This window comes from Mauremys reevesii, linkage group 26, assembly GCF_016161935.1.
Source record: "Mauremys reevesii isolate NIE-2019 linkage group 26, ASM1616193v1, whole genome shotgun sequence".
NCBI lineage: Eukaryota > Metazoa > Chordata > Testudines > Geoemydidae > Mauremys > Mauremys reevesii.
In genome coordinates, this window is record NC_052648.1 from 7,623,339 (window position 1) to 7,651,061 (window position 27,723).

General features: G+C 43.1%; 2 protein-coding genes across 6 annotated transcripts in view; both read right to left on the minus strand.

The window, feature by feature from the left end:
• Nucleotides 1-27,723, minus strand: part of KDM4B (lysine demethylase 4B) — a 155,005-nt gene that overhangs the window by 123,370 nt on the left and 3,912 nt on the right. For 3 of the 5 annotated variants that reach the window (XM_039516106.1, XM_039516107.1, XM_039516108.1), the window contains exon 1: nucleotides 19-159. In XM_039516106.1, the coding sequence (XP_039372040.1) occupies nucleotides 19-159 (141 nt within the window). Of the gene's footprint in view, nucleotides 1-18; nucleotides 182-27,723 lie in introns of those variants that run through there. The other 2 variants (XM_039516109.1, XM_039516110.1) reach the window with 1 other exon arrangement.
• Nucleotides 17,774-27,723, minus strand: part of UHRF1 (ubiquitin like with PHD and ring finger domains 1) — a 46,185-nt gene continuing 36,235 nt past the window's right edge. The window contains exon 18 of the mRNA XM_039516113.1: nucleotides 17,774-18,304. Within this exon, the coding sequence (XP_039372047.1) occupies nucleotides 18,284-18,304 (21 nt within the window). The 3' untranslated portion in view covers nucleotides 17,774-18,283. The remainder of the gene's footprint in view (nucleotides 18,305-27,723) is intronic.

Consider the following 27,723-nt stretch of genomic DNA (forward strand, 5'->3'; position numbering starts at 1 on the left):
TGTCAAGATCAAGCTCACCTTGGCAAGCCCTGCCCTATGAGCTCCCTGCGATTCGATGAAAGCAACATATTTCCCAAAGTTCCGAAACTCCTCTAGGGTAGGACGGAAGGTCATGATCTTACAGCCAGGGTTCTGTGGACTTGGGTTTTCAGACCCCATGTTTCCAGTGAGTTTTCAGCACCTGAAAAATGAAAAGGCAAAGGGGTGGGGAAGTGACAGAGAGAGAGAGAGAGCAGACAAGTTAAAAGGGAAAAAAAACATTCCTTTCCTCATATTCTCTTGCACAAATCTCAAGATAAACATACGCAAGCTTCTCCATTTTCCCCACTGATCAAACATTTCAGAGCCCCATTGGTAAGGAGCTTTTCACCAGAAACAATTTTAACACTATATATTTTATAATCAGTGCCCATGTACGCTATGCAGAGCCACAACTGCAAACAATAATTCTACGTAAGCAAGGTTGGAACAAGCTTTTCCCTGACATCTAGTGATGAGATTAGGGGGTGGGGTGGGGTGATGTAAGATTTAATGGCCAGACTGTATTTACATGAACACACCTACTATGCCTAGGTATCAAGCAGATACCTGTGTTGCCCAAGTGATCAATTTTGGCTGGTGTTGAGTTACAAATCACTTCAGTATTGAATACAGAGGTAATGAAATTTTGCCATCCTTATTGTAAGAGTAAAGGCCAGCAGGACTGTACTAAGGCTCTGTCTACACAAGCACTTTTATCAGTGAAACTTTTGTTGGTTGTGGTGTGGGAAAAAAAAAAACACACCACACCCCTGACCAACTTAAGTTTCACCCACAAAAGTGCTGTGTGGATAGCGCTGTGTCAGCAGGAAAGGCTCTCCTGCCGACATAGCCAACACCGCTCGCTGGGGGTGGTTTAGTTTGCTCGTTGCGGGTGGTTTAGTTATGCTGACAGGAGAGAGCTCTCTCGCCAGCAAAGAGCAGCTACACGGGAGACCTTACAGCAGCCCGGCTGTAGTGGCACAGCTGTGCCGCTGAAAGGTCCGTAGTGTAGACATAGCTGAAGCTTGTCCTGATTGAGGGGGTCACCTTCAACTGACCTGAAGTCGCTGACATGGGGTTCAGATGCCAAATCGCAATGGAGGGAGAGAGGGTGGGGACAGGTGTTTCCGCCTGGCGGTGTGGGCTTCTCCTAAGAGTCAGGCACCATTTGACCTGCTCCTCTCCACTGTTTAAAAACAGGGCTGATTAGGCTCCATCAACAGTCTTTTGTTTTGTTAAGCAATCGCTTTCGGTGATTTCAGCTCTAATCAGGTCTAAGTGATGAGCTACAGGCCATGTCTACACTAGCAGGCTTACAGAGGCACAGCTGTACTGATACAGACATGTCACTGTAAGATAGCTTGTGTAGCCACTCTATGCCAACAGGAGAGAGGTCTCCCATAGACATAATTAAACCACCTCCAGCGAGTAGCAGCAGTTGTGTTGGTGGGAGACCCTCTCCCACTGACATAGCCATGTTCATATCGGTGCAACTTATGAGGCTCAGAGGGTGTTTTTTCACAGCCCAGAGCAACATATGTTATGTCAACAAAAGTGCTAGCATAGACATAGTCTTAGACCTGCTGCAGGACAGTGTTTCTGTGAAAGAGATGGCCCAGCCTGTACTAGCAGTGAGGTTCCCTCACTAGCTGCTAAAATCACTGAGAGCTGGATGGAACCTCAATAGACCGACTCACAGAGGTCTCAGTAAAGAGACACGTGGCAGTAGAAGGTGATGGCACAGGGACATCGGTGGCAGAGCAGATGATGGAGTGGTGAAGCGAATGGTGGCACGACAAACGACAGCATGCAGTGACACAGGTGGACAGTGGTAACTGAGCAGTTGTGGCAGCAGCACAACTAAGGCACTGCTTGACATCCCTCTCCCCCACGTCCCTGTGGGAGGCGAACTCACATGAACCCACTTCTGAACTCTGGATCTCTGCTGACCAAGGACAGCAGCTGTAAGTGGGGTGGGATGGAGGAAGAGGGGAGTGGCATGTTAAAGGGACATTTGTTTGTTGGGCTTTCACACTGCAAGGTGAGAAACGGAGGCAAAGGCCACTGGTCAATGTACTCTGGGCAGGAGTTTTGCTAATGGTCAGATATGTGCAAATTATGGTGTTTTCACAAATTAATGCCAGGTTCCTTGCCCTGTTTATTAAAAGTATTCTCTGCTAACCCAGACTCAGTGTTTGCGAGTGGGGAAGTATTGCCCCTTAGAGGCACCCACGGGTGGTGTTTAATTTTCCCAGATTACTGGGTGGGGCTCAAGCCAGTTCTGTGTTGTATTGTTAAGAGGGACCCCTGGACATTGAACCCAGCCCTTGTTGCTGCCGACTCCAGAAGGGTTACACTATATTTTAGATGTTTTGTTCCAACAAACATTTTTTAATGTGGATTAAAATAGCACAGTCCTGTTTTTCATTTTAATACAGTTTATTTCCTTTGCTGAGGCTTATGACTTTTATTTACATTCCACTCTTTTCAGTATTAGAGTGTACAGACCTGATATACAGTTTTTGTACTGGTGTAACTATTCGTTAGGGGTGTGATTTTTTTGTTTGCATGTATAGTTATACTGGTACAATCCCTTTTGTGGTCACAGTAACACCAGTGTAGAGGTGCCCTGGATGTAGAAGAGCTGGACCAGACAAGACTAGAATAAAGCTGGTCAGAAAGGGGAAACACTTCAGAGAGCTAGATAAGACATACAACATGGCTACACTTGCACACGTAGAGTGCTCTGAGTTAAACCAGCCTTCGTAGAGCACAGTAGGGAAAGTGCTGTATTCTGTCCACACTGACAGCACACTGGCATGGCCATATTAGCAGCTCTTGCAAGGGCCACAGAGAGCAGTGCATTGTGACAGCTATCTCAGCATGCAAGTGGCTGCAACGTGCTTTTCAAATGGGGGGAGTGGAGTGTGACAGGGAGTGCGTTGTGTGTATGTGGGGGGGATAGAGTGGGTTTTTGAGGGGCTGAGAGCATGTCAGCATGCGGTCTTGTAAATTCAGACAGCAGCAGACCTCCTCCCCCCGCCCCCCCCCTCACTCTCTCTCTCTCTCACACACAGCATTCCACAGTAATGGTTGCTTTGTCTTAGAGCAGATAAGCAGCCCACTGTCAAACAGAGCTTTCAAAGGGCATATCCAAAACAATGACAAAAGCGGCCACTTGAGTTAAGGGGATTACAGGACGTTTCTGGAGGCTGATCAGAGTGCAGTAATGCAACACCTCATTCACTGGGGCGCATCAAACGTTATTCTGCTCGCCGAGGTAGAGTACCAGGAGCGCTCTAGCCGTGGAGTCAGAGCGCTCTACGTGCCTTGCCAATGTGGGCAGGTAGTGAGCTAGTGCGCCCGGGGCTCCTTTAATGCGCTGTAACTCACAAGTGTAGCCCAGCCCCTAGTCTTCATGCTCCATTAAAGGCACACATTCCCCATTAGTGAAAGTAGTGCAAAACCTCAAGATTCTGTTTGATTCCTTGCTAAACCCGTTGACCAAGTAGCTTCAATTTCTTTTTTTTTTTTTTTTTTTGGCCTCCAGCTTGCCAGAAAACTTTGTTCCTTCCTCATGGATCAGGACTTGGCCACAGTAATCCATGCATGTCACAATGAAGAATGTGCACAGAATTAACGTTCTGAGCTAGGGTGACCACCCATCCCAAATTGGGCAAGACAGGCCTGAAATGCAGAGTTTAAGTCCCAGTCTGAATGACTCCGGTACAGCAACTATCCCAGATTCCCTGCAGCACTGCTCCGCGCCTGTCCAATGCTCAGAGACAGTGCCAGCCTCTTCCCAATAGGGAGGCTGAGGTGGGTCTTAGTCCCCCATTGCCACGAGGCCCCCCTCCTGGCCAGGCCAGAAACCAGAGCTGGGCATTAGTAAGAGCTGCCCAGGGAGCCTGGGCCACTGCAGGGAACCCCAGACTTTCCACTTGCCTTGGGCTGCATGCCCCGGGGGAGTGGGGACACAGGGCATCCATCCAGGGCACCCATCCAGGGCAGGTGGAGTAGCCTGGGCTCCCTGGGCAGCTCTTACCACAGCCCAACTCCGGCTTCTGACTTTGCCAGGGGGCAGGGCCTTAAGGGAAAGAGGAGAGGCTGGGAGCGTGGCTCCTGATGTGTCTGTTTTTGCCTTTTGAGAAGGTGGTCACCCTAATCTGCACAGCATTTCATTTTTTCCCCCGGCAGAATTGGCACTGCAGAACTGTTGGCCGCCACTAGGGGCCACTGGACCCAACAGAACCTGGCTTCCAGATCGCAAATAGAGGACACTGCCCGTGGGAGGGGAAGGGGTTTCCAGCTGCTGCAGTTTCTAGCATACCCTGAAGGAAGGAGGCAGCATGCAGTGAGCGGAGTATCCAGCCCAGCGGGGATGGAGGCCCTGTGCAGTCTCAGCCCTGCACAGTCCAACACTGAAGTCACCATAAGAAACTCCATACAAACCCAGCCTGACCAGTATCAGGCTGTTACACCCTCTGGATCCCTGGGCTTTGGGGAGAGAGGGGGTGGTGCAGGTGTCTAACCCCACAGCTGGGCTCGGGGGGGGGGGGGGCGGGGAGAGCAGGTTTCAGGGGCAGGGGGGCCCCGCAACTGTAACTCCCCCCCTCCAGCTCTTCCTCCCCAGGCAGTGTCCTCTTTTTGGGTACCTCTATATGGTAACCCTACAGTGGCAGGATGAAAAAACAAGAATTGACTAAAAGACCGGAGGGGCAGAGTTTTCCCCCCAGGATGTGCCCAGCTGGCACATGACACACCAGACTCAGTCATCCAACAAAAGCATAACAGAAAACAGGAACTGGGTTGTCATAGGGGTTTCTTTAACTTTCTACTCCTGTGGGAATCTTTTTTGTTGTCTGTATTGTTACAGACATACTTGCTGACAGGTGTTTTGAAATAAGTTACCAAAATGATTGAAACTGGCACGATTATATTGTGTTATTTTAACAAATAAAATATGCAGAATTTTAAAATATGCACAGAATTTTTAATTTTTTGGTTCAGAATTCCCCCAGGAGTAAATTCATTGTATCCGACATGAAATGAAAAGACTATGCACAAGTTCCAGCTGGTACAGAATGTGGCTACCCATCTTCTCCCTGGTTCAGGCTGCCATGATCACATCAGGTGTGTGCTCAATTCCCTCCACTGGCTCTCAGTCAGCTTTTGATGCCATTTTAAAGGCCTTAGTCCTAGTTTTCAAAGCGATTAATATGTCAAGCTACAGCAAAAACCAAATTTCAATCTATGAACGCCTCCTCTGGGGCAATGCACACCACAAAGCCCAGGATGATGCAAGCAAGAGCTGAGGACAAAGCATTTTCTGTCAAGGAGAGTCAGCTATGAACAATTATCCAGACGAAATCAAGCAAATCCAGAGCCTGATCATCTTTTCGAAATTTAGGAAAGCCTCTCTCTCTCTGAGAAAGCCTTTCCACCGTGATACTCACAACCCAAATTTCCCTTTTATTCCAGAACCCCTCCCAACCTCACCCCAAATCATCCACACAAAAAAAGCAAGCAGAACTCTGACACCATAAAGGGAGGAATGCCAGAAACTCTATGAAGGCTCTCAGATAGTCGGTGATAGGGAGCAAACTCTAAGATAGATAATGCCAGTATAGTTTATTCCCCTTCCCCTACGGGAATGAACTATACCAGAATAAGTATGTTTATACCAGTATAACTGTCCACATGGGGGTAGGAGTTGTACAACTTGTATCCCCTGTGTGTTTAGGACAAGGCCCAATGATAGCTGATGGCTTATCCACAACCTTCAGCTTCCTCTGTTCATTATGTGCAAGTGGTTGGCCCTGAATGAATGACGACAGCTAAGCTTTTCCACCAGCTTCAGCCCTCTCTAATTCAGTATGTATATGGAAGTAAGTGTTTGTCATTTAAAAGGGTGGCAGCATGCTTTTTTCTTTTCCTCCATCTGTTTCAATGACAGAAACTCATGCACTAGGTTGGGAATAAAGATAGTTTTTTTGCTTGAGTACTAGTTTTTCAAGGTTACAATAGAAGCTATTTAGTATGTGAACCCTGCATTATAATTTGATTAAATCTGCAGTGTGTATGGAGACAGAGAAGCGTCAGACACTTCATAAAAATGCAGATGAGTCATTTTTAAAATCTCCATCAACTCAAATAGCAATTGGATAACTTCAAATTTGCAGTAAAAATTCTATTTCACCATGAGCCACGTTAACTTCACAGTGGTAAATTTTTCAAGTATTAATTTAGAAAGTTACAAGGATGGTACCCATGGAATATCACTAGAGGGCAGTAAAGGACTTTTAAGGATTAAAGTATGTAAAATGGGTTACTACAACCTGCTTGCAGCAATGCCACTTGGGCTTTGACTTTGTCAGATCTCACGAAGTAAAGCATGGTTGGTCTGGGCCAGGTCAGTACTGGGATGGGAAACCACCAAGAAAAAAATCCAGATGCTGCAGTAAGTGATGCTGGCAACACATTTCTATGTTTGCTAACACAGAACCAACGCTCAGCATTGTCCTGGGAAAAATTATGTTTTTGCAAAAGACAACAGAGGCACTTGTCACCTATAATTAAAAAACCTCTCAGCCTATTCTTCTAAAGTAGGGTGTTAAGCCTGGTCACAGTGATAGAAAATTCTCCCTGTGATTTCAGTTGGGTATAATATCATTTATGTCTAATATTAATGAGAACTTTGGGGGAGGAGGGGTTTCTGATAAAGCACCCTTTTAAATAATATTTTTTACAAGTTAAGGCTTTACACATTCCACCGCTGTGTTTATAAAGTGTTCTTTACTGCAGGACCAAAACCAGCACCACCAAAAAAGTTTGGGCCCATTTCTTCTTATCCCATCCTCCTCTGTGTACACATCTGCCTTGAGCCTCTTCAGTTGCAGCTTTGCTAATGCTGCTACCAGTAAACACTCTCTTTGCAGAGCCTGAAGGGCAGGCAAGAGAGCTCATCACCCAGAGCAGAACATGAGAGGTGCAAGTGCTCATCAGCAAGAGAGTAAAACCAACTATTCAAAGTGTTGTCAAATGCCACAAAATCAACAAACTGGAAAAACAAACAGATTGCATCATCCCCCACCAAGTCCTCTCTACTCTAGTAGTGTTGTGAGTTATAATTTACTTGCAATAGCTATATAATTCTCAGAAATAATCATCTTCAGATTGATAATTCACAGCTCACCATAAGCAGGCTGCATTTCAGTGGTGAGTGAAGATATTCTTATACATAGCAGTTAACATGTTTTGGGATGCTTCTACATTAAGCCTGCAAGTTCCTGGGCAGGAAACATGTTTCATCTCCATTTGTATGTACCATTTACAGATACTGTAGTATATAAACGTTTTACAATAATACTGGAGAGTGAATAGTATCTCCCGTTGCCAGGGCCTGACCAGTGGAGCTGATTAGCATCTGATGCAGGTGCATCGATCAGTAATTTTCTCATTAGTTATTCAGGAAAATGCCATTTACCACGAAAGCCAGCAAGCTGGCGCTGAATTCAAACCAGGAATGATGAGTGAACACTCAAGAATAAATTTCAAGATGAGATTTACAAAAGTACAAGCATGCAAATTCTCACCCAAAAGGCTGCACAAACTGAATCAGGAAAAGGCACAAAAATCCTTTGCACAAGCAGAAGAATCAAATTCAAGTCCAGTACTAGCACTGTTTAAAAGCTGACCTAAAAGATTCTGGGATAGGGCACGGACTCAGGAATGCCTTCTTGAGGAGAATCCGTGCTAATGCTGTTGAGGCCATCTGTTCCAAGGATGCCTCCCCATTTTTGGCAGCTTTATTATAGTTCTCTGACTGCAATGTAAGTATTCATAGCCAGCTCTTAGCCCATCTTCTCTCAAAACTCCTTCCCATCATTCTGCTTTCTGCTCGATCTGCCAGGAGAGGATAACTAACAGCGTATGCTAAAACTGTAACAACAATGTGAATAGTCTTATGCATGGAAGGTTATTTCATCTATCACAGTTGTGAATTCCCCAGAAAAAGCAAGACAATGATGCGTACTTCAGCGCCCTGGAGCTTCACACAAAAGGAATGAGCAAAGCACCTTGGATTTTTTTCATAATGTTTAACCTGATGTCAAGATTCTCATTAGAAAAATAACACACACCTCAGATAATACTTGATGTAATAGTTAGCTGAACAACAGCTAACTATAGAACCCATGAGGGCCAGGGGAGTCAGTTCTCTCATTTTTCATTATAAAAGGATCAGCAGAGGGACACCTGTATGTAAACGACATCCTGTTACCAACCAAGGCCATGTGCTGTTCTACATGAGTAGAAGCATGGGCGCTCCAACGGAGCACTCAGACACCTGGCTTTTGAGGTGGAGAGAACAGTGTTTTTTCTTTACAACTGCTTTGAAAATTGCTGTTGTGTTGTACACCACCCTTCACTGTAAAGTACTGAACCACTTTACTGCTGGCTACTCACCATCTTCCAATCACACTGGAAGAGCAAGAAAGCAGCTGAAGCAACAAGCCATGCAATCAGAAGTTCTGCAGTTTCAGGGAGGAAACAATGTTAGCACAAACATTTTTAAAAATAGGCTTAAAACCTTTTTGTTTATGTTAAGACTTCGCTGAGTTTGATTTTTTATAATTTTGACACGTTTGAGCATTTTTATAATCCATTTAAATGTTCACAGCTGCATAAAAGTGTGTTTTAATTGGTTTTATTTTTATCTATTTAAATTCTCACAATGCAGGAAATTATGGGAGGGGTCAGATAATTATTTAATGATACTAGATGCTGAGATTCAAGCAGTTACAGCTTGTCAACATCCTATGTCAAAGTAAATAATCTTAAATCAAACTAAGTTCTAAGCAGCACTTTTCTTGCTTTGCCTATCAGTACATTTCAGTTATCAATGGAAATTGTTTGAGGATGTACCATGAACTCAATGTTTATTAATGTTTACCAATAAAAATCGAATCCTTCAAAGCCTATTTATGTTGTATGAAGGTCTGGAAAGTTGTTTGCAAAAAATCAGACTTTCTTGTTTCTCTTAGCTTAGAAATGTCAGGTCTGATCTACACAGAGAAAGAAGAATGTCAACACAGGAGGAATAACCTTGGTAAATTACCCCATGTAGACAAGCCCTTAGCACTGTCAAGTCTGGTCTTCTCTGAGTTTGCTGAAGGACCTCTTGGGAGTTTCTGAGCATGTGTACTGTGAGCTCTCAGGCCATAATTCAAGCGGTAGAGGGTAAGAGGCTGTTGCACTTTTAGAAAAAACATTCCTTCTCCAAAGTGTTCATTAGTCATCAAGTTAAATAAGCACTAAAAATAAAAACTACTGAATCTTCTGCCCTTCCCTCATTTACTCAGCTTTGTTTCTCTCCTGTGACGTCATAATTCCATTACTTCCCCAGCCACAACAGAAGTGTTTCCCAAATTTGACCATAACATGGCCCACTTCTTGAGACAGGGTCACAGTTCTTGCTATAACTTTTAACCAAGTCTGTAACCACTTGTTGGCATTGTGTGGTAGGACATCCCCAGAATGCATTGTTTTCATGTGCTGATGATGCTCCTGTGTGTATGTCCTGCAGGCACTTTATCCTCTATGGGTTAGAAGTTTGCTATGGGATAGCTAACCCAGATACACACATGATTAGGTATAGAATAGGTATGGATGTGCTAATGGGCACACAGTGTCCCAAAACTGCTGCCTGGACACAAACTAAACCAGTGATACTCAGACCTCAGTGGTTCAGGAGCCAAATTCACCTTCAGCATTACCCAAAAGAGCCACAAAAGTGTGAATTCATTATTTCATTTACTATAGTACTATATATTCAATTTAAACAGCATAACTGGTGAAACGTTTAGTGTATATATATTTCTCACAGCAAAGTGACTGGCCAAGTATTATATCAACTACAATTGGTTAACATAGTAAAAGCATGCTTATTGGTTAATAATTAAATCACATGTGTTTTAATATCATTTGCTGCAAGAGTTGCAGGAGACACATTAAAGAGCCACTTGCAGCTGATGAACCTCAGTCTGAGTATCACGGAGCTGAACCAAATTACTTATAAGCGATAATGGTGAGTGACCATGTCTCTGATCTGTTGCAAAAACACCAGATCTAGTTGAAATATGGCTGGATCTTTCAAGGGACTGATTAGACTGAAGAAAGTGCAGTTGGGGAGAGAGAAAAAAACAAACAAAGCAGTTCTACAATTAAATTTTATTTAAAAAAAAAACATAGGCGTGAACACTGGACATTCTGCTAGCTGACTTGCTGTTTGTCCCAGCTTCCTCCAATCCTTGTCCCTTGGTCCTATCTTTGCCACCCTTACTCTCCTAGTCCTTCCATACATCTATCTCCATCCTCCTCCACCCTTATTCCTATGTGATAACGGAGTCTCATGCAACATAGGAAGATTCAGCAAACGTTTTAGTTGAACATATATGCAAAATCAGACCAATGCAAGAACCTCAGACAGCTACATGTGGGACAGACAAAATTGTCCAAAACCACAGTAGGCTGTTGTACCCTTGTTTGTGCTCTTCGTGTATTGCAAATCGTGTAATGCACCTTGCTTCAAAGTGGAAAATGGGGGCGGGGAAGAGAGATAGCTCAGTGGTTTGAGCATTGGCCTGCTAAACCCAGGGTTGAGAGTTCAATCCTTGAGGGGGCCATTTAGGGATTTGGGGCAAAAATCTGTCTGGGGATTGGTCCTGCTTTGAGAAGGGGGTTAGACTAGATGACCTCCTGAGGTCCCTTCCAACCCTGATAGTCTATGACATGAAAAATTCCTGCCACCTTGCTCTCTCATGGCTGTTGCTTTCCAGTTGCTGGGGTAAACCTGACATGCTTTCAAGTTAAGCTTCAGAATGTCTTTATATTGCTTGCATTGGCCACCATGAGACTAGGTGGCTGGCTTTAGCTGTTCGAGTCAAATGAGATCGCTCAACAACACAGTTGAACTTTTATGAGCATAATTTGCACATCAGACATACAACAACAATTAAGAATTTTGATATTGGGAATCTTGTCCCACCCATATGACCCTGCAAAGAGACCAGACTTAAGACCGTGCATACAGAATTGATCAAGTTTCCTAATGTGGCAGTGACCTGCTGTCCAGGTCTCACAACCATACAGAAGTGTTTGTAAGCACAACTGCCCTATAGACATTTAGTTTAGTGAGAAACAAGGTGGGTCTCTCTTTCACCAACAGAAGTCGGTGCAATAAAAGATTACCTCACGCATTTTGTGTCTTTCATATCCTGTGACCAACACTACTACTACACCACCACCACTCCCAACATTTAGTTTAGTGCTTATTTTGACAACTCCATCATTCTAGAGGCAGTGTGACTACATTCCAAATGCAGACCTGGCCTTAGCTATATGGTGAGTAATATCAATAGTACCATTCTGAGACAGCATACTCTCTAGATAGCAAAACTTGTCCACAGACTTACGAGGCGCATCATTGATCTTAATAATTGGGTAGGCATGCATATCCCCAGGCACAGGTTGGTACAGTATTTCAGTTTTCTTTAGGCTGACTGTGAAGCCAAAATGACTGATTGCACAAGCAACATGATCAATTATAAATTAAAGGTCATCAATTGATGATTATACACTGGCTGCTCACCCAGCAAATAAAAGCCCCTTAAATGAGTAAATCTGCCACTTTTGTGCAAACACAGAAGCACTCCGGAGTGAACAGCTTCTCAGCAGTGTGGAAATAGATAAATACTCGATCAGTGTCATGAAATTAATCCCTAAACATAGCCAGAAAAATGGATGTAGAAGTGTAGGAGCCAGACTGCAACCTTGCTTAGAGCCACTGGTGACTGGAGAGGGGTCCAATATCTCACCAGTTTCCACCACTGTGACCATCATCCTCATTATGGAAGGGACAAATGACAGAAAAACTTTGCAAGGTATCCAAATATGAACAAAAGTTTCCAGAGTCCCTCACAATTTACAAAGTAAAAAAAGCTTTAGCTATGTCAAACACCATACAATGACCACAGTTTTGCTCCCAGCTCTTTTCCTGAACCTGAGGGGCTGTGATGATCATGTCTATAGTGCCCCATCCACACAGAGTCCTGGAGGATAGTTTTCACAAGGTAGGTGTTCAGTATATTCAGTCTGACCCCTACAAGAATTTTCTGAGCAACAAAGAATAGGGAAGAGCTACAGGGATTAGCAGTTTGCCCTGTCACCCTTACATTTATAGAGGTGAACAATGCTGGCATCCTTGAAATCCTGTGGCATTGATTCTCATTCCCAGACAAGGCAGGAGAGCGTGAGGTGCCTTGCACTGTGATAGGCACCTGCTTACAGATCTCTGCTGGAAAGCCATCTAGTCTAGGTCGTTTCATTTATGACATCTGCATGATTACTATTATGGTCTCTCATAAGGCGGGGGAAAAGCACAAGTTCTTTTAATAGGTGTTGTAGAAGAGCATTGCTTGATTCCTCAGAAGCACTGGGAGGGTGATGGAGAAGCTAACTAAAACAGTCCATCCTTCAGTCAAGTTTTCTTTGTCAACTAAGAACTGGTCTACACTTGAAAAGCTACAACAACACAGCTTATGCCAGTGGGAGAGTTTCTCCCATCAGTGTAGGTAATCCATCTCCTCCACATACAGAAATTTAGGTTGGCTCAACTACAGCTCTCAGGGGTGTGGATTTTTTTCCCCATACCCCAGAGCAACATACCGAGTTTTCTAGTGCAGACCAGCCCTAAGAGTCTATTGCAGTCCACAGTTTGTATGAGGGTTACCCTATTGCACTTGGGGCCACACATAGCATTAAGGCCAGCAAAAATGTTTCTGGTGTCTTCGTTATCTGCTGCCAGTTTTGATTCCATTGCTTTCTTTTCACACCATGGGCTTTTCATTTGCCAAAGTCTGGTCTAACCATCTGTTTTGCTTGATGATGCAGCCCTTCCTGGATGCTGAATATCTGTCTGCTATGTTGTCAATGGATAGCATGCAGTGAATTCAAGAGCAGACATATTTGGGGATCATCCTCATCAAACCAGTCCTGATGTTTCCTCTTGATGAAGTCAAGAACTTCACCAGCCATATAATATGTAGTGTTCCAAAAATGTTTCCAGCACACCTCAACATCCACTGAGAATGCTGTAACTGAGGGAAATACTTCCATGATTTTCTCTTGGAATTCAAACTGTCTCAGTTTTCCAGGCTTGAAATATTGATTTTTCCCCCCACTAGCTTGAGTTGCTGTCTATGTTGCTTAAGAGCAGTACTGAAAGACATTTGACTTCTTATAAATCTATGGTCTGACCCGCAGTTGAAGCCTCTCATGACACGAGAGAGTCTGACATTGGAGATCTCTTCACCAAACAATAATGTAAGCAATCACATCAGTGTTTTAAACAAGGATGCATCCAGGTCATCTTATGCTTGCTGGCCTATTGAAACACTGTTAGTGATAACAAGGTTGTATTCAGTGCATTTGGAAAGTAGTAGCAAGCTGTGAGAGCCTGCGTTACCAACTCCATCAGGACCTATCACATTGCCCCATGATGTAGTCATGACCAGTCCTGCCATTAAAATCACCTAGAGATTACATGGGACCAACCTGATGATGCTATCAAGGGTTTGGCAGAAATCCTCCTTATCCTCATCTGGATGGATCGCTATTGGTGCACATATGCTGATGACAGAAGCATAATGACCTTTAGCAAAGCCAATATGGAGGAGCACAAGTTTGTCGTTAACACCTTCCAGCAGTGACTAAAGTTTGCAGACAACTGAAGAGAATATGGCAAACCTCACACCAGAGCATCTGCATTCCTCCTCAGATTTGCACATCCAGTTCCAGTCCCCACTCATCAGGTTTGTCACCTCAGTCCCAGTCTCCTTGCCTACTCAGTATCAGTCCCCCTCTTCTCATCCTATCTGTCTACCTCTCCCCTACACTTGCTTTCAGTCCCAGTCTCCCTTCCTGGGGTCTTCATTCAATCTCAGTCTCCCACACCTCACTTGCACACTGTCCCAGTTCTCCCCCATCCCAACTCCTTGTCAGAACTGTCTCTCCCTGTGCCCATTTCCCGCTGCCACTAGGAATCAGTGAGTCTCCCCCCACACCCCCTCATCAGATCTCCTAACCCTCCTCCCAGTCCCATCTTCCCCCCACAGCTCCTGTTTCCTTTACTGATTCCCAGAAACCCTCCCCCCACAGCTCCCAGTCTCCTTGCCCAATGAGTTCCAGTCTCCCCTTCCCTCCCCTCCTCAGCTCACAGTCCCAGTCTGTCATTCTCCCCAGATCCCAGTCTCCTTGCCAGTCAGTCCCAGTCCCACCAGAATCCTTGTCTCAATCCGCTCCTTTCCAAAGCCCTAGTCTGCCTTCTGTCCCCCCCCCGCTGCTTTCAATTCAGCTTTCTCCTCAATGCTACCTGAGTGACAGCAAGTTGAGGGTGGTCACAGAACACAGAAGACAAACTCCATGCTCTCATTTCCAATATCTGCCCCTTCCTGGCGCAGAGCAGCAATTATAGGGAAAGTCATTCTCAGCTCTGTAGCCCTGTGCTGGAGCATGCTCAGTCACTCTGCCAGGATGGTACGTACACAGTCCAGTCACACAGGATATGGAAGATGCCAGAGTATCCTCCATGCAGATGGATTCAATGGAGATTTTAGTTGTTAAACTTCTTTAAGAAGTCTCTACTGAGCATGTGCAAGCTGTGAGTTTACAAAGTTTTTCCAGTGGTATTGGTCCACTACTAGATGGAAATGGTAGAATTATCAACAACACAGACAAGGCAGAAGTGTTCAATAAATACAGTAACTCCTCACTTAATGTTGTAGTTTGTTCCTGAAAAATGCAACTTAAAGTGAAACGATTTTAAATGAATCCAATTTCCCCATGAGAATTAATGTAAATGAGGGGGTTAGGTTCTAGGGAATTTTTTTTTCACCAGACAAAAGATTACACACACACACACTATAAGTTTTAAACTAACAATTTAATACTGGTACACAGTGATAATGATTGTGAAGCTTGGTTGAGGTGGAGTCAGAGGGTGGGATATTTCCCAGGGAATGCCTTAATGAACTAGCAATTGCTGAGCCCTCAAGGGTTAACTCTCACACTCTACAAAGCAGCAGGAATGGAGGGAGTGGAGACAGCATTACAGACAGAGACACACACAGTGTGTGTGTGTATGTGTGAGAGAGAGAGAGAGAGAGATGTGCATTTCCCCTTTAAGTACACTGCCTTGTTTATTAGATCAGCTTGCTGAGACAGTCCTGAGCCTTGTCATGTGTCCCCCCTGCTCTATGGAAGATAGGGTAAGCGGGGTGCAGGAGCAGGGGGACACCTTGACATTAGCCCCCTCTTCCTCCCCCCACCCCCCCAAACAGCAAGCAGGAGTCCTGGGGAGCAGCTCCAAGGCAGAGGGCAGGAGCACCACGTGGCAGTGGGGGAAGGGCCAGCTGCAACTGCTAGCCTGCTGGGCAGCTGCTGTGCAGGGAACCTAGGGGAGCGGGGAGCTGATGGGGGAGCTTATAGGGGGGCTGCCGGTCCACCTTGGTTCCAAGCCCCCACCAGCTAGCTTCAACAGGCTGCTCTTCCTGCAAGCAGCAGACAAAGCAGGCGGCTGCCAAATGACATCAGCAGGGAGCATTGCACAACTTGAAACAAGCATGTTCCCTAATTGATCAGCAACGAAACAATGTTAACCAGGACAACTTCAAGTGAGGAGTTACTGACACATTAAACGGATCAAAAAAAACTGGCCAATAGGTCTCAATAGGTAATTGTAAATGAGGTGTCATTATCAAGCAGGTGTGCATCCAGTGGGTCCGGCAGGTTCTTGGCCCTACACTTTTTAACATTTGGAGGGAGTAGTAAATAATGAGGATGACAGGTTGGTGATTCAGAGTGATCTGCATCACTTGGTAAACTGAATACAAGCAAACAATGTGTGTTTGAATATGGCTAAATGTAAGTATCTAGGGACAAAGAACATAGGCCATACTCAATGAGGGACTCTATCCCAGGAAGCAGTGACTGAAAAAGATTTGGGGGTTGTGGTGGACAATCAGCTGAACATAAGCTCCCAACCAGGGGTGACTAGTAGCAAAGGGTCTTCCCAGCATCAACTGTCTCTATCCCATAATGTCATCCATATCCCATAGTTTTCATGCCTTTTTAAAAATCCCATGGACCCTCATGGGCTTCCTCACTGTCCATCTCATCTAACCAAAGCCTGCACAGCTCTGCACTACTGTCATGACTGCTGCAAGCACAGGATGCACAATCCTCCAGCATTTGCAGACCCCCAAAAACCAAATCACTGGGAAAACATGATGATTTTGTGGAGGCCAGACTGCTCTGTGACACAGCAATATTCAATTCATGGCTGCTGTTGGTGTACACAGAACAGCTGAAGATGGTAGAGTGCTGATTCTAAAACCAAGAAACAAGCACTGACTGGTGGGATCACACTGTAATGCAGGCTTGCAATGACGAGCAGCGGCTGCAGAATTTTCTTATGTACAAGGCCACATTCCTGGATCTGTGCATCAAGCTTGCCCCAACCCACCTGCACAGGGAGACCAGAATGAGAGCTGCACTGACAGTGGAAAAGTGAGCAATGATCACACTGTGGAAACTTGCAATGCTGGATTGCTATAGGTCAGTGGAAAATCATTTTGGAATTAGAAAATCCACTGAGATCCATTTCCATGCAAATGTGCAGGGCCATTAATTGTCTTCTGCTATGCAGGACTGTGACTCTAAGCAATGTTCAGAACACAGAGGATGAATTTGCAGCAATGAGGTTCCCGAACTGCAGTGAAGTGATAGATGGCACTAGACCACCTTGCCACAGAGTACATACACAGAAAGGGCTACTTTTCTATACTCATGCGAGGATTGGTGGATCACCAGGGATGCTTCACCACCATCAGTGCTGGCTGGCCAGGGGAAAGTACATGACGCCCACCCCTTTAAGAACATTGAACTGTTCAGAAAGCTAAAAGCAGGGACTCTCTGTCCTGACCAGCAGTTTACCACTGGTGATGTTGAAATTGCCAGTGGTGATTCTGGGAGCATAGACTACACCCTTGTTCATGAAGCCGTACATCGGCCACCTTGAAAGCACCAAGGAAAGATTCAACTACCAGCTCAGCAGGAGCAGAGTGACAACTGAATGTGCTTTTGGTAGACTGAAGGGCCACTGGCATTGTTTACTCACAAAAGTGGACCTCAGTGGACAGAAAAATAAAGAAAAAAAAACCAGCCTGCCAATGGTTATAGCTGCCTACTGTACCCTCCTGCATACCTGTGAAGCAAAGATGGAAAAGTTGCCACAGGGTGAAGGTGCAGAGGCGGTCTCCTGTGTTTGAACAGCCAGGCACAAGGGCTATTAGAAGAGCTCAATGAGGAAATACATGGTTCAGGGAAGCCTTTGAACAAACTAACAGTGCGTCTCAGTAATGCACTGTGGTGAACTATGCTCTACCTGACCCTGCTGTTTTGGGGCCTGTTTGGAATTGCATAGTACTTGGTGTACATTAATGAATGTAATCCTGACAATGCATCTATTAATCATAAACATACAGCAAATACCGCAAAATTGTTTTTGTCACTGATGCTATGAGTTGTGTATCACTGTAAAACAAATGCGTACTTTCAGTACCTCTAGGCATTCTGTACCATGTGAGAACTAATAAAGATGAATTATTTTCCAAACAATAGAATTTTATTGAGTAAGAAAACCACTACCAAAAAAATTCTGTGCAAGTTCAAAGCAAATACAAATACATTATGGAACACAGCTTAAGAAGGAAAACAACATACATGTCAAGTTTAGCTACATATACAGCGACTGCAGCTCTCACAAGGCAGCATATGTTAAGCTGTGGTTGTCCTGAATGTCCCCTGGCATGGAGTGGGAAGGGAAGGAATGTGGAGGGGGGTGTAGGGAGGTGCTATAATGGAGTTCTCAATGGACTGCAAAGAGAGGCAAGCCTGTGATTGTTGAACCTTGTGTTTGCTGCTGGAAAAGCCCCATTATGTCCTGATGAATCTCCCACTCCTTTCCTGACAGAACACCTTGGCCCTTTCTCCACACAATCTGCAAAATTCACCCTCCAAGCCCTCTGCTTATGGTCTGATGCAGCACTGGCTTGCAGCATCTCACTGAACAGGTCATCCCAAGTCCTCTCCTTTCTCCTCCTCATCTGGCTTAGACGCGCCGCAGGTGTGGAAGGGCAATCCCTCAAGGCCGCAACAGCAGCAGCTACAGGTAAAACGCAGAGGTACCATTGTCAGTAGAGTCACAACAGACAGCGGAAGTTAAGACACAGAACTCCCTTCCCTCAATAACATAAAATTTTAAAACAAGAAATGCTTTTGACACTTCTGCTTTGGAGTGCTTGCCAGGAGTGAGGAAACTGAGGAGGCTGTCGCACGAATATATAAGTATTGGGCATTTGCACTGGAAACTGACACCGTTTTCCACAGGCAGTGGTGATGTTAGCTGGCATCTCACTCCCGAGTATGACGAAGGCACATAAGAGCACAGTTGTTGCTGGCGAACCAGAGTTGCCCAGGCCCATATTCAACTAGCCTGTTTATTACAATAGTGCCTGACAAAGTTACCACTGAGTGAGTGGCACCATAGGTGCCAACTCCGTGGGTGCTCCACTCCGCTTCCTTGTGTACATAAACTGCTCCACATGGCCAGCCAGGAAGCCATTCACCCAACTCTACAGGGGAACATGAAGCAGATAACAATTTTACCACTCCCTCTTCTAATGTGAGTAAATAAATAAATAAGTTGATAGCTGTGTCTTGTTAAGTTTGGGGCACCATCAGTACATTACTGTAATAGGAAATACATTTACACACTTACCCAAGGTTCCTTCTCCTGCATCAGGCACACTTGTGCTCAGCTACTACGACTGACTAGACAGCGGTGGAGTTTCAAACAGATTCTGGTTTGTGGCATAGCTCAGCCCTCCCCAGTTGCATCTCCCCCATTTTTCTCCTCCTCAATGGTCACGGCAGGAGCCTGTGACTCAGGTTCCTCATACACATCCATAGTGGAACTCAGGGTGGTGATGCAATTATTGCGTTGCTGTAACGGAGTGCTTTCATTTGTGGGAGACAAATTTAAGTCTAGACACATGCACAACTAGGTTGATACAAGGCAGCTTATGTAGACCTAATTTTGTAGCGTAGACCAGGCCTTAGCAGCGAAGAAACATACTTTTTCTCTGGAGAGGAGTCCCAACGCAATGCAAGATATTAAGGATAGCTCAGTGGTTTGAGCACTGGCCTGCTAAACCCAGGGTTGAGAGTTCGATCCTCAAGGGGGCCATTTAGGGATCTGAGGCAAAAATCTGTCAGGGGACTGGTCTTGCATTGAGCAGGGGGTTGAACTAGATGACCTCCTGAGGTCCCTTTCAACCCTGAGATTCTATGATTAAGGTCTTAGAGGAGCTTATCTGTTCCTCCCATCAAAAAAAGCCCCTAACAGCCTCTAACTGTAGTTTGTACTCAATAGATACAAGACTATTGGTGTTCTTCAGTACAACTGCCCTTTTATTACAGAACATTGAACCTACTAACCACTTAATCTAATCAATGCAGACAACAAACATCACTGCACTTGTCAAAGTCTGGTGGAAGTGCCATTAACAATTAAGAAAATTAACTTACACAGCTCATTACACTACCTAAGGAATCTGAAAACATTGAATTATACACCTTTAAAGGAGACAGGCATATCTAGTCCAAGAACAATTTGCTCTAATGTGAAATAAAGAACACAAGGAACCCCAATTACTGAAAAACAGATGAGAAGGTGATTGGATATAACAATGCCAAGTCTAAATAGCTCAGATAATTGAAAATTTAAGATTCTTCTCTCATACAAGAAGCGCGCACGCACAAAAAATAAACTACAGAATATGTATTAGTTCTAAGGCTAAAAAAATGTATATTGCACTTAGACCTTCTTCCTCAAGGTATGTCTTGTACTCTTCAGCAATGGAGGTTACCACCATGTACACTCACCTTAACTAATAACAGATCAATAACATAAATAAATACTAATAATGTAGGCTCAACTTTCAACTTTTGAAAAAAGCTTAACAGAACTTTTTTCCAGTTTCAATTCAAGTATTTTGGGATTTGAACATTCCCACATTGTTTGTGATTCAAGCTTTGCACAGTTAAAAGCATGAAACTGAACAGATATTTAAAGCATCCAGTCTAATTTTGCCATCTAGGTTGCTGGATGAGTAAATTCACTCCTTACCTGACAATTTTGTTTTTCCATGAGAATTAGTATGCACCAATCCAACCAGATCTATCAAAGTTTTTATATCTCACACATCACTCAAATATCTGAAATGGGCTGAAGCATCTTCAACGTAGTGACTTGAAAAAATTAAGTTGCTTGACTTCACATTTGGAAAGGTCTCTCTGATACCATGAACAACCTGGTAAGCAATGCAATGTTGTCTTCCCTGGTCTGCAGACAAATCAGTTCTCTTGTGACTGCGCCAGCTGGTAGTTTTTCCAAACAGCAGCAGAGCAGACTAAACAAGCCTGGTCAGTTTCCTGCTGCTACTCCAAACCTGTGGGCAGCAGTGAAACTGTCAATCAGGTCAGTTTCATGTTGTTTCTTCAGAAGGTGCCTTAGTGACAGACTAACTCAGAAAAAGGCACTCATTCTAGAATAAGTATGTCCACATAGGGAGTTACACCAGTACTAACACAGCATTATTATTATGCCTGTATATTTCCCTGTTTTAACAAGGCAACAGTTATAACAGTGGGAGCAATAGCATAGATTTGCTGTTAGCGTTTTTACCATGTGTCGTCTAACCCAGATTTGAGCATGTCTAGATGAGAGTCAGCGGCAGCATGGCTTAATGCTAAAGCATTGCACTAGGAGTCCAGAGACCTCCCTCTAATCTCACCTACCACTAACCTTCTGCAGTACTTTGGGCAAGTCACTTCCCCTTTCTGTGCCTGTTTTACAATTTAAATAGACAAATATAGGAGGCAAACTTTTTAGAGTAGGGACTGCCTTGCTATGTTTCTACAATGTGGTTCTAATCTTAGTCAAGGCCTCTAGATGCTACTGTAATACAAATAATAAATAGTAATAAGTCATTAAAATGTCAGCAGCGGCAGAAGCTCCACTTATAATAGTACCCCACCATCAACATTATTGGTGAACCTCCACTGCTGCGAATGCAAGGGCAGGGAGAATTAAGAGTGTTCAGTTTATACAAGAACAATGAGGAGTACTTGCAGCACCTTACAGACTAACAAATGTATTTGAGCAAAGCTTTTGTGGGCTAAAACCCACTTCATGAGATGCATGAAGTGGAAAATACAGTAGGCAGGTATATATACACAGTACATGAAAAGATGGGAGTTGCCTTACCAAGTCGGGGGTCAGTGCTAACGAGACAATTCAATTAAAGTGGAAGTGGGCTATTCTCAAGAGTAGAATACCCATACTAAATGTAAACCAAGCCTCAGTTAACATGCTTCAGAAAACTTGTACTGGCATAACAACATTGCATCAGTGTAACTAAAATCAAACTAATAATGTACCTGCACTTATATTGGTTAAGGTTAGCTCAATAACTAAATCAGTTTAAGCATGAATTATTCCTATTTAGTTACATTGGTCCAAGTCTCTCTCCCCGCCTCCCCCCACCCCCTTTTTATTTTTTTATTTTTATTTTTTTAATACAGACAATCCACTAAAGTTTCTTAAGATTCTCAATTAAAAGTTAGGTTACCAATTAAGTGACCATAATCAGGCTTTAAAGTTAGTTGTCCACTAAGGGTACGTCTTCACTACCCGCCATATCGGCGGGTAGCAATCGAACTCCGAACGCGCTCCCGTTGACTCCGGAACTCCACCACCGCGAACGGCAGTGACGGAGTCGACGGGGGAGCCGCGGACGTCGATCCCGCGCCGTGAGGACGGGTAAGTAATTCGAACTAAGGTACTTCGACTTCAGCTACGCGAATAGTAGCTGAAGTTGCGTACCTTAGATCGAACCACCCCCCTAGTGTAGACCAGGCCTAACATAAGCAATTGAAGTTTTCACCTCTTAGTACTATTAAGTATCTGGCTGGCTGCACAAGTTTTTTTGAAGGGGTGTGGGTTTTTTTTGTTTTGTTTTTAAAACCACACTTTTTATGAAGGCAAAGTTACAGTAAAATATTAACTTACTACATCATATGTTACTTATTCAGGATCAGGTTAATATTCAAAGAACCTGGCTAAAGATTCTGGGAGCCCTCCTCCTGTGAGTACATTAAAAAGGGTGACCAAATTTCTAAATACTTATTCTCTTTCTGGCATTTGTCTTGTGTATATACTTGGTGTGAAAATGCAGAATAGTTATTTAGATTTATTTCTCTTTATTTAGCTAGTTTTTATTTTTTCCTAAAGTTCTAAATTGCATAAAATACAGCAACAGGGAAACCCATGAGAAAGTCTCAGAAATTGTGGATTTTACCATACCTGAAACGTAGCAGGGAATGAGATACGAGTAAAATAATGCAAAGTTACATTAATAGCTGCAATTCCCTCAACAACTTCCTTTTGAATATGGCAAGAACAATGCACAGTTCTTTAAACATTACTTCAAGATGAAGTAAAACCACGTAAAGTTGAAACCACAAACAAAGCAGCTGTTTAAAAGCGGAAAGTGCTTTATACATTTTTAATCTAACAGTGACAGCAATGTAACTTAGTAGTTAGTAAATTTTACAGTACTATCTTATCAATATAAGAAGCAGGACTGTAGAGTTTATTTCAACTAAGTTCATACCCAGATCCCAGAGGAATGAATATCTATTAGTCTCCCCTAAAATTACAGGAAATATGTGAAAGCCTAAGGAGGTTTCACAGAATAAAGAGAAGCAGCAGCCTCATAAATAGACCGAATCTAGGACCAAGTATAGTCCCAACTGCAGGTAACTGCATACTGCAATAGTCCCATTAGCTTATTCCATAGCCAAGACATTGTCTAGATGGGTGGGGAAGTTTTTCAATTGAGTTAGTTCAGCTGAGAACTCAACTCAATTGGGGTTAACTGGGGTTTTCAATTGAGTTAAAAAATTGTTGAAATAGGAATCCCACCCAGTTTACCTGAGAATAACCTTGGATAGATCCCACACACATCTTAACTACCTGACGAAAACTGCAGCTAAGGTGAGATCACATAACCTTCTATGCAAATTGGCCTTCACTTCATGAGTAAATGTTCAAACTCTGCAATCATCCAGTTTAGCCCTGTTAATTCTATGCTCCAGTCTGGCTTCATTTGTCTCATAACAAGTTGGCTGACTATAACTCAACCACGAGCATCGTAACTGGGACAATTTGACCCACACCAGTGCCATGGCGCCATGTGTTATGCAATATCATTCCTCCACTCATCCACTGTGAGGATGCTACAGCCAGAATGTTTGAGAAGATCAGAGCAAACCCAAGTATACCACTATACACAAACCTCTCTGACCACCCAAGAGTGTGCTTCTCATCGAGGCACCCATTGTGGACCCACTTTCCATGGCCAGATTTCTCTGTGATGCTGACATGGCATGAAGAATGGTCTGCAGCTGACGTCAAAAATCAGTATCTTATAACTGACCTGACCATGCATGTAGCCAGCTTTGATTTGCCACACCACTTTTCTGAAACAATTTCAAACAGGCCAGGATCAACATGCAGCCAGCCATTACCCATGAGACCAATGAAAGGATCCCACATGTGGCTGTGACCAACAACAGACAATGTCTCACTTCACTGCAACTACATTCAGACCAGATTAGGTGGTGGTCTCAGGGCTCTGCACATCACTGATGAGGCTGCTGCAAATTGGTTTGGCAAGCCTCACATCCGACAAGAAGAATTGAGTTAAAGTAGTTCAACTAAGCTAATTCAACTAAAGAAGCACCTTTCCTCCTAATGCAGAGGACACCCAAGAGTTAGGATTCAGAACATCAATATGTACAAAGTAAACTGCCTTTGTGCAAGGCATGGTATTCATTTGCATACACCCACTTATAGAGAATAAAGCAGTTTGCAGGTCTAAGAATTGTCTTCTGTCTGACAGAAATTGCATAGGGATAAACACAAAGCAGTGTTCACAACCTCAAAGTAGCCCCAAAAATCACTGAAAGACAATTTGCTTCAAAATTTTCAAATTTTGGCCATTAAAAAAATAATAATAATAAAAAAACGGAGGTTCGCAAAATGGTACAGCAGCCACCACTCTACTGAGTCACATGAGAGCCGCTTCCAGGTTTATACCCCACCCCTGCCTTCCTATTGGCTGCTTCCCTGTCCAACAGGATACAACCCACTGCCAGTTAGAAGCTCTGCTTTGCTATGGCTAATGGGGCTCTGTTCCCAACAGTGCACATAACACATGGCTTTTGCTTATTGGGAGAGGTGTATTTGGTCCAACCGTGAATGTGCCCCAGTAGCTGTTCATTTAAAAGGCCACCAGAACAGCAACTGGGGAGCAGCAGGGCTCTAAGTAAAATTGCCCAAATTTTGTCACAAGACAGTAATTTGTAGCCCCAAATGTCAGCTGTTGCTGATTCAATATCTTTTGTTACCAAAAGGCCTTTGAAGAGTAGCCCAAATCAGCAAAACAATCACTAAGGTTAGCAACATTGACAGATTAAATTTTAAGAAGGGGTCACAAAGCCTAAACTAACACTACTGTGCATTGCTATCCTGAGCGCTATCCTAGTTTCTTCGTAATGCAAGCAGTTCAGATAATGAACTTAGCCAGGATACAAACACCACAACATGAAGGAATGTCTACACTAGGAACGCTACCGTGTTCCCTGCCAAGACACTGTAGTGTAGACACTACAGCAACAGAAGGGCTTCTTTCATCATTGTAGTAATTACACCTCTCCGAAAAGCAGTTATCCGAGATCAGGGATAGGCAACCTGCGACACGCGAGCTGATTTTCAGTGGCACTCAGACTGCCCGGGTTCTGGCCACTGGTTCAGGGGGCTCTGCATTTTAATTTAATTTTAAATGAAGCTTCTTAAACATTTTAAAAAAAACTTATTTACTTTACATACAATAGCTTAGTTATATATTATAGACATAGAAAGAGACCTTCTAAAAACCTTAAAATTTATTCCTGTCATGTGAAGTCTTAAATCAGAGTGAATAAATGAAGACTCGGCATAGCACTTCTGAAAGGTTGCCAACCCGTCCTAGATGCTTGGAAGAACTTTTATGTTGACCAAGCAGTGTCTACACCAAGGTTTAAGTCATCTTAATTACACTGCATAGAAAGTGATTTTTTTCACAGCCCCAAGCAACATAGTTAAGTGTCGATCAGCCCTCAGGATTCTCCACTTCAAACGCCAAGGCTGTGGCAAGGGGCAGATTCTTCCCCTTGGCATGGTAACTTGAAAAGTCAAGTACATCTCTTACTTATACTCCTACTTAGAGCAATAATTTTAAGTTCTTTCCACTGCACTTGATTCAGAGTGCTGCAAACTTGATGTTATGAGGTGATCTACAGTCTTTTTGCTGTTTGTATCAGAGCACCTGAAATACTTTTACATTATAACTAATTACTCCACCACTCAATGCAACGCCTATAGCACATGAATAGCTTCATAAAGATTAACTCCCAACAGCCCACCTTCAGCAACCCTACCATGATTACAATCCTGCAATAACATTTTCAGCAATTTGGATTTTGGTAGTCCATGGGGTTGTAACTTCAGATATTTACTGTTCATCACATGAGATTTTAATAAATGCCTTTACTTTCCTATGAATTCAAGTTTTTATTTGCACTCTCGTATACAAGATACTCATAGGCCCTGCCTACAGTGGGTGTGACACACTGACCTAGATTCCAAGCTTTACGGCAGCTGCACTGTCAGAAAATGATCAGCTCAGGAAAAGACAGAGCACGAGTACAAGACAGCAGAGAGAAAGAAGAGACCTAGAAGCAGAGTATATTCTACTTGCCTCTATAAATATACCTCAGTAAAATACTATTCTGGAAGAAACCTTTAAAGCATCAAAAAGCATTTGCATTAGTATGAATTAAGACAGTTTTTACACATATTAGCTTTGCAGCCAGGAAAAATGTAAAAACAGTTTTCAAATGTACATTATACAAATCTGTTTCCTGAATTTTAAGTGTTTAAAAAGTTATGGTTGTAGGAAGAGTTGCAAATTAAACACAAAGTTAAAACAAAATCTGGAACAAAGAAAGCTAGTTTCTCAGAAAATAATATTTTAAAAGGTGCCTTGGATACAAAGAAAAAAAGCAAAGATGAATATATGCAGCATAAATGTCACACAGAAGGCAGAAAGATAGCATCCCTGTTCCCTTAATCTCTTATGAAGATAAAGTTCTCCAATTCAGCTTTAATAAGCAGCTCTGTCCTCTTGAGTCTACAATTTCAAACCCTAATATATGCATTACTGATCCAAGAAAATGCTGGTTGTTAGGCCAACAATGAACTATTGCCCTATTTGTTTGATATCACAACATCTATTCAAATATCGTAGGAAGACATAAGACCTACTGAGCTCTCTTCTAGTGCTCTACATTATCTTGCAGATTCTTAGCAGCATTAGTTCTCAAACATTTCAAGGCAGGCTCTTGATGAACTCTGAACTGCAAACAAGATTACCTTGTATTTCACCAAACTGCAGCTTCAAATACAATGACTCCAAAATCAAGTTTAAAAATAAAATCTGTGATTCAGCTCTGTCTCTTTGGGGATAGGGAAAATGAATACACTAGCCACTCAAAGTAATTGGTGTGAAAGTGCAGAGGAAATGTTGCAAACCATCACCATGGTCTAAGCACAGAAAGACCAAAGATCTTACAACACCAAAACAGCACAATAAAGCATAGGTGTGTTTTCTAGTGCCTTCAGCCATCCAACAAGTACATAATTATGGAGTTGCACAACTTATAAAATGAAATAGGATTTTTAAACCATATTAGTATAAATTTAAATATACTCATCCTACCACCATATCCTATTTGTTAACTAATCTTATGGACATATTCATAAATTGAGCAAACAGGAGGTAATATTTGGTTCAAGATTAAGAAAAAACTCTAGTAGCAAACAGAATTAGCTCAGTAGAACAAATCCAAGATGGGAAAATGCCATCCCCCTCAACAATGGTTTACTATAGACCAGGGGTATGTGTACCCCACAGAGGTCTTCCAGGGGGTACATCCACTCATCTAGATATTTGCCTAGTTTTACAATAGGCTACATAAAAAAAAACCAATAGTGAAGTCAGTACAAACTAAAATTTCATACAAAGAAATGTTTATATGGCTCTATATATACACACTATACACTGAAATGTAAATACCATATTTATATTCCAATTGATTTTATAATTATATGGTAAAAATGAGAAAATAAGCAAGTTTTCAGTAATAGTGTGCTGTGACACTTTCATATTTTTATGTCTGATTTTGTATGTAAGTAGTGTTTAAGTGAGGTGAAACTTGGGCTATGCAAGACAAACCAGGCTCCTGAAAGGGGTACAGTAGTCTGGAAAGGTTGAGAGCCACTGCTATAGACAGTATATCCAAGTACACTGCTACTGGGGGTCAGTGCGTTACCTTCTTTATAGCATCTTCACTGTA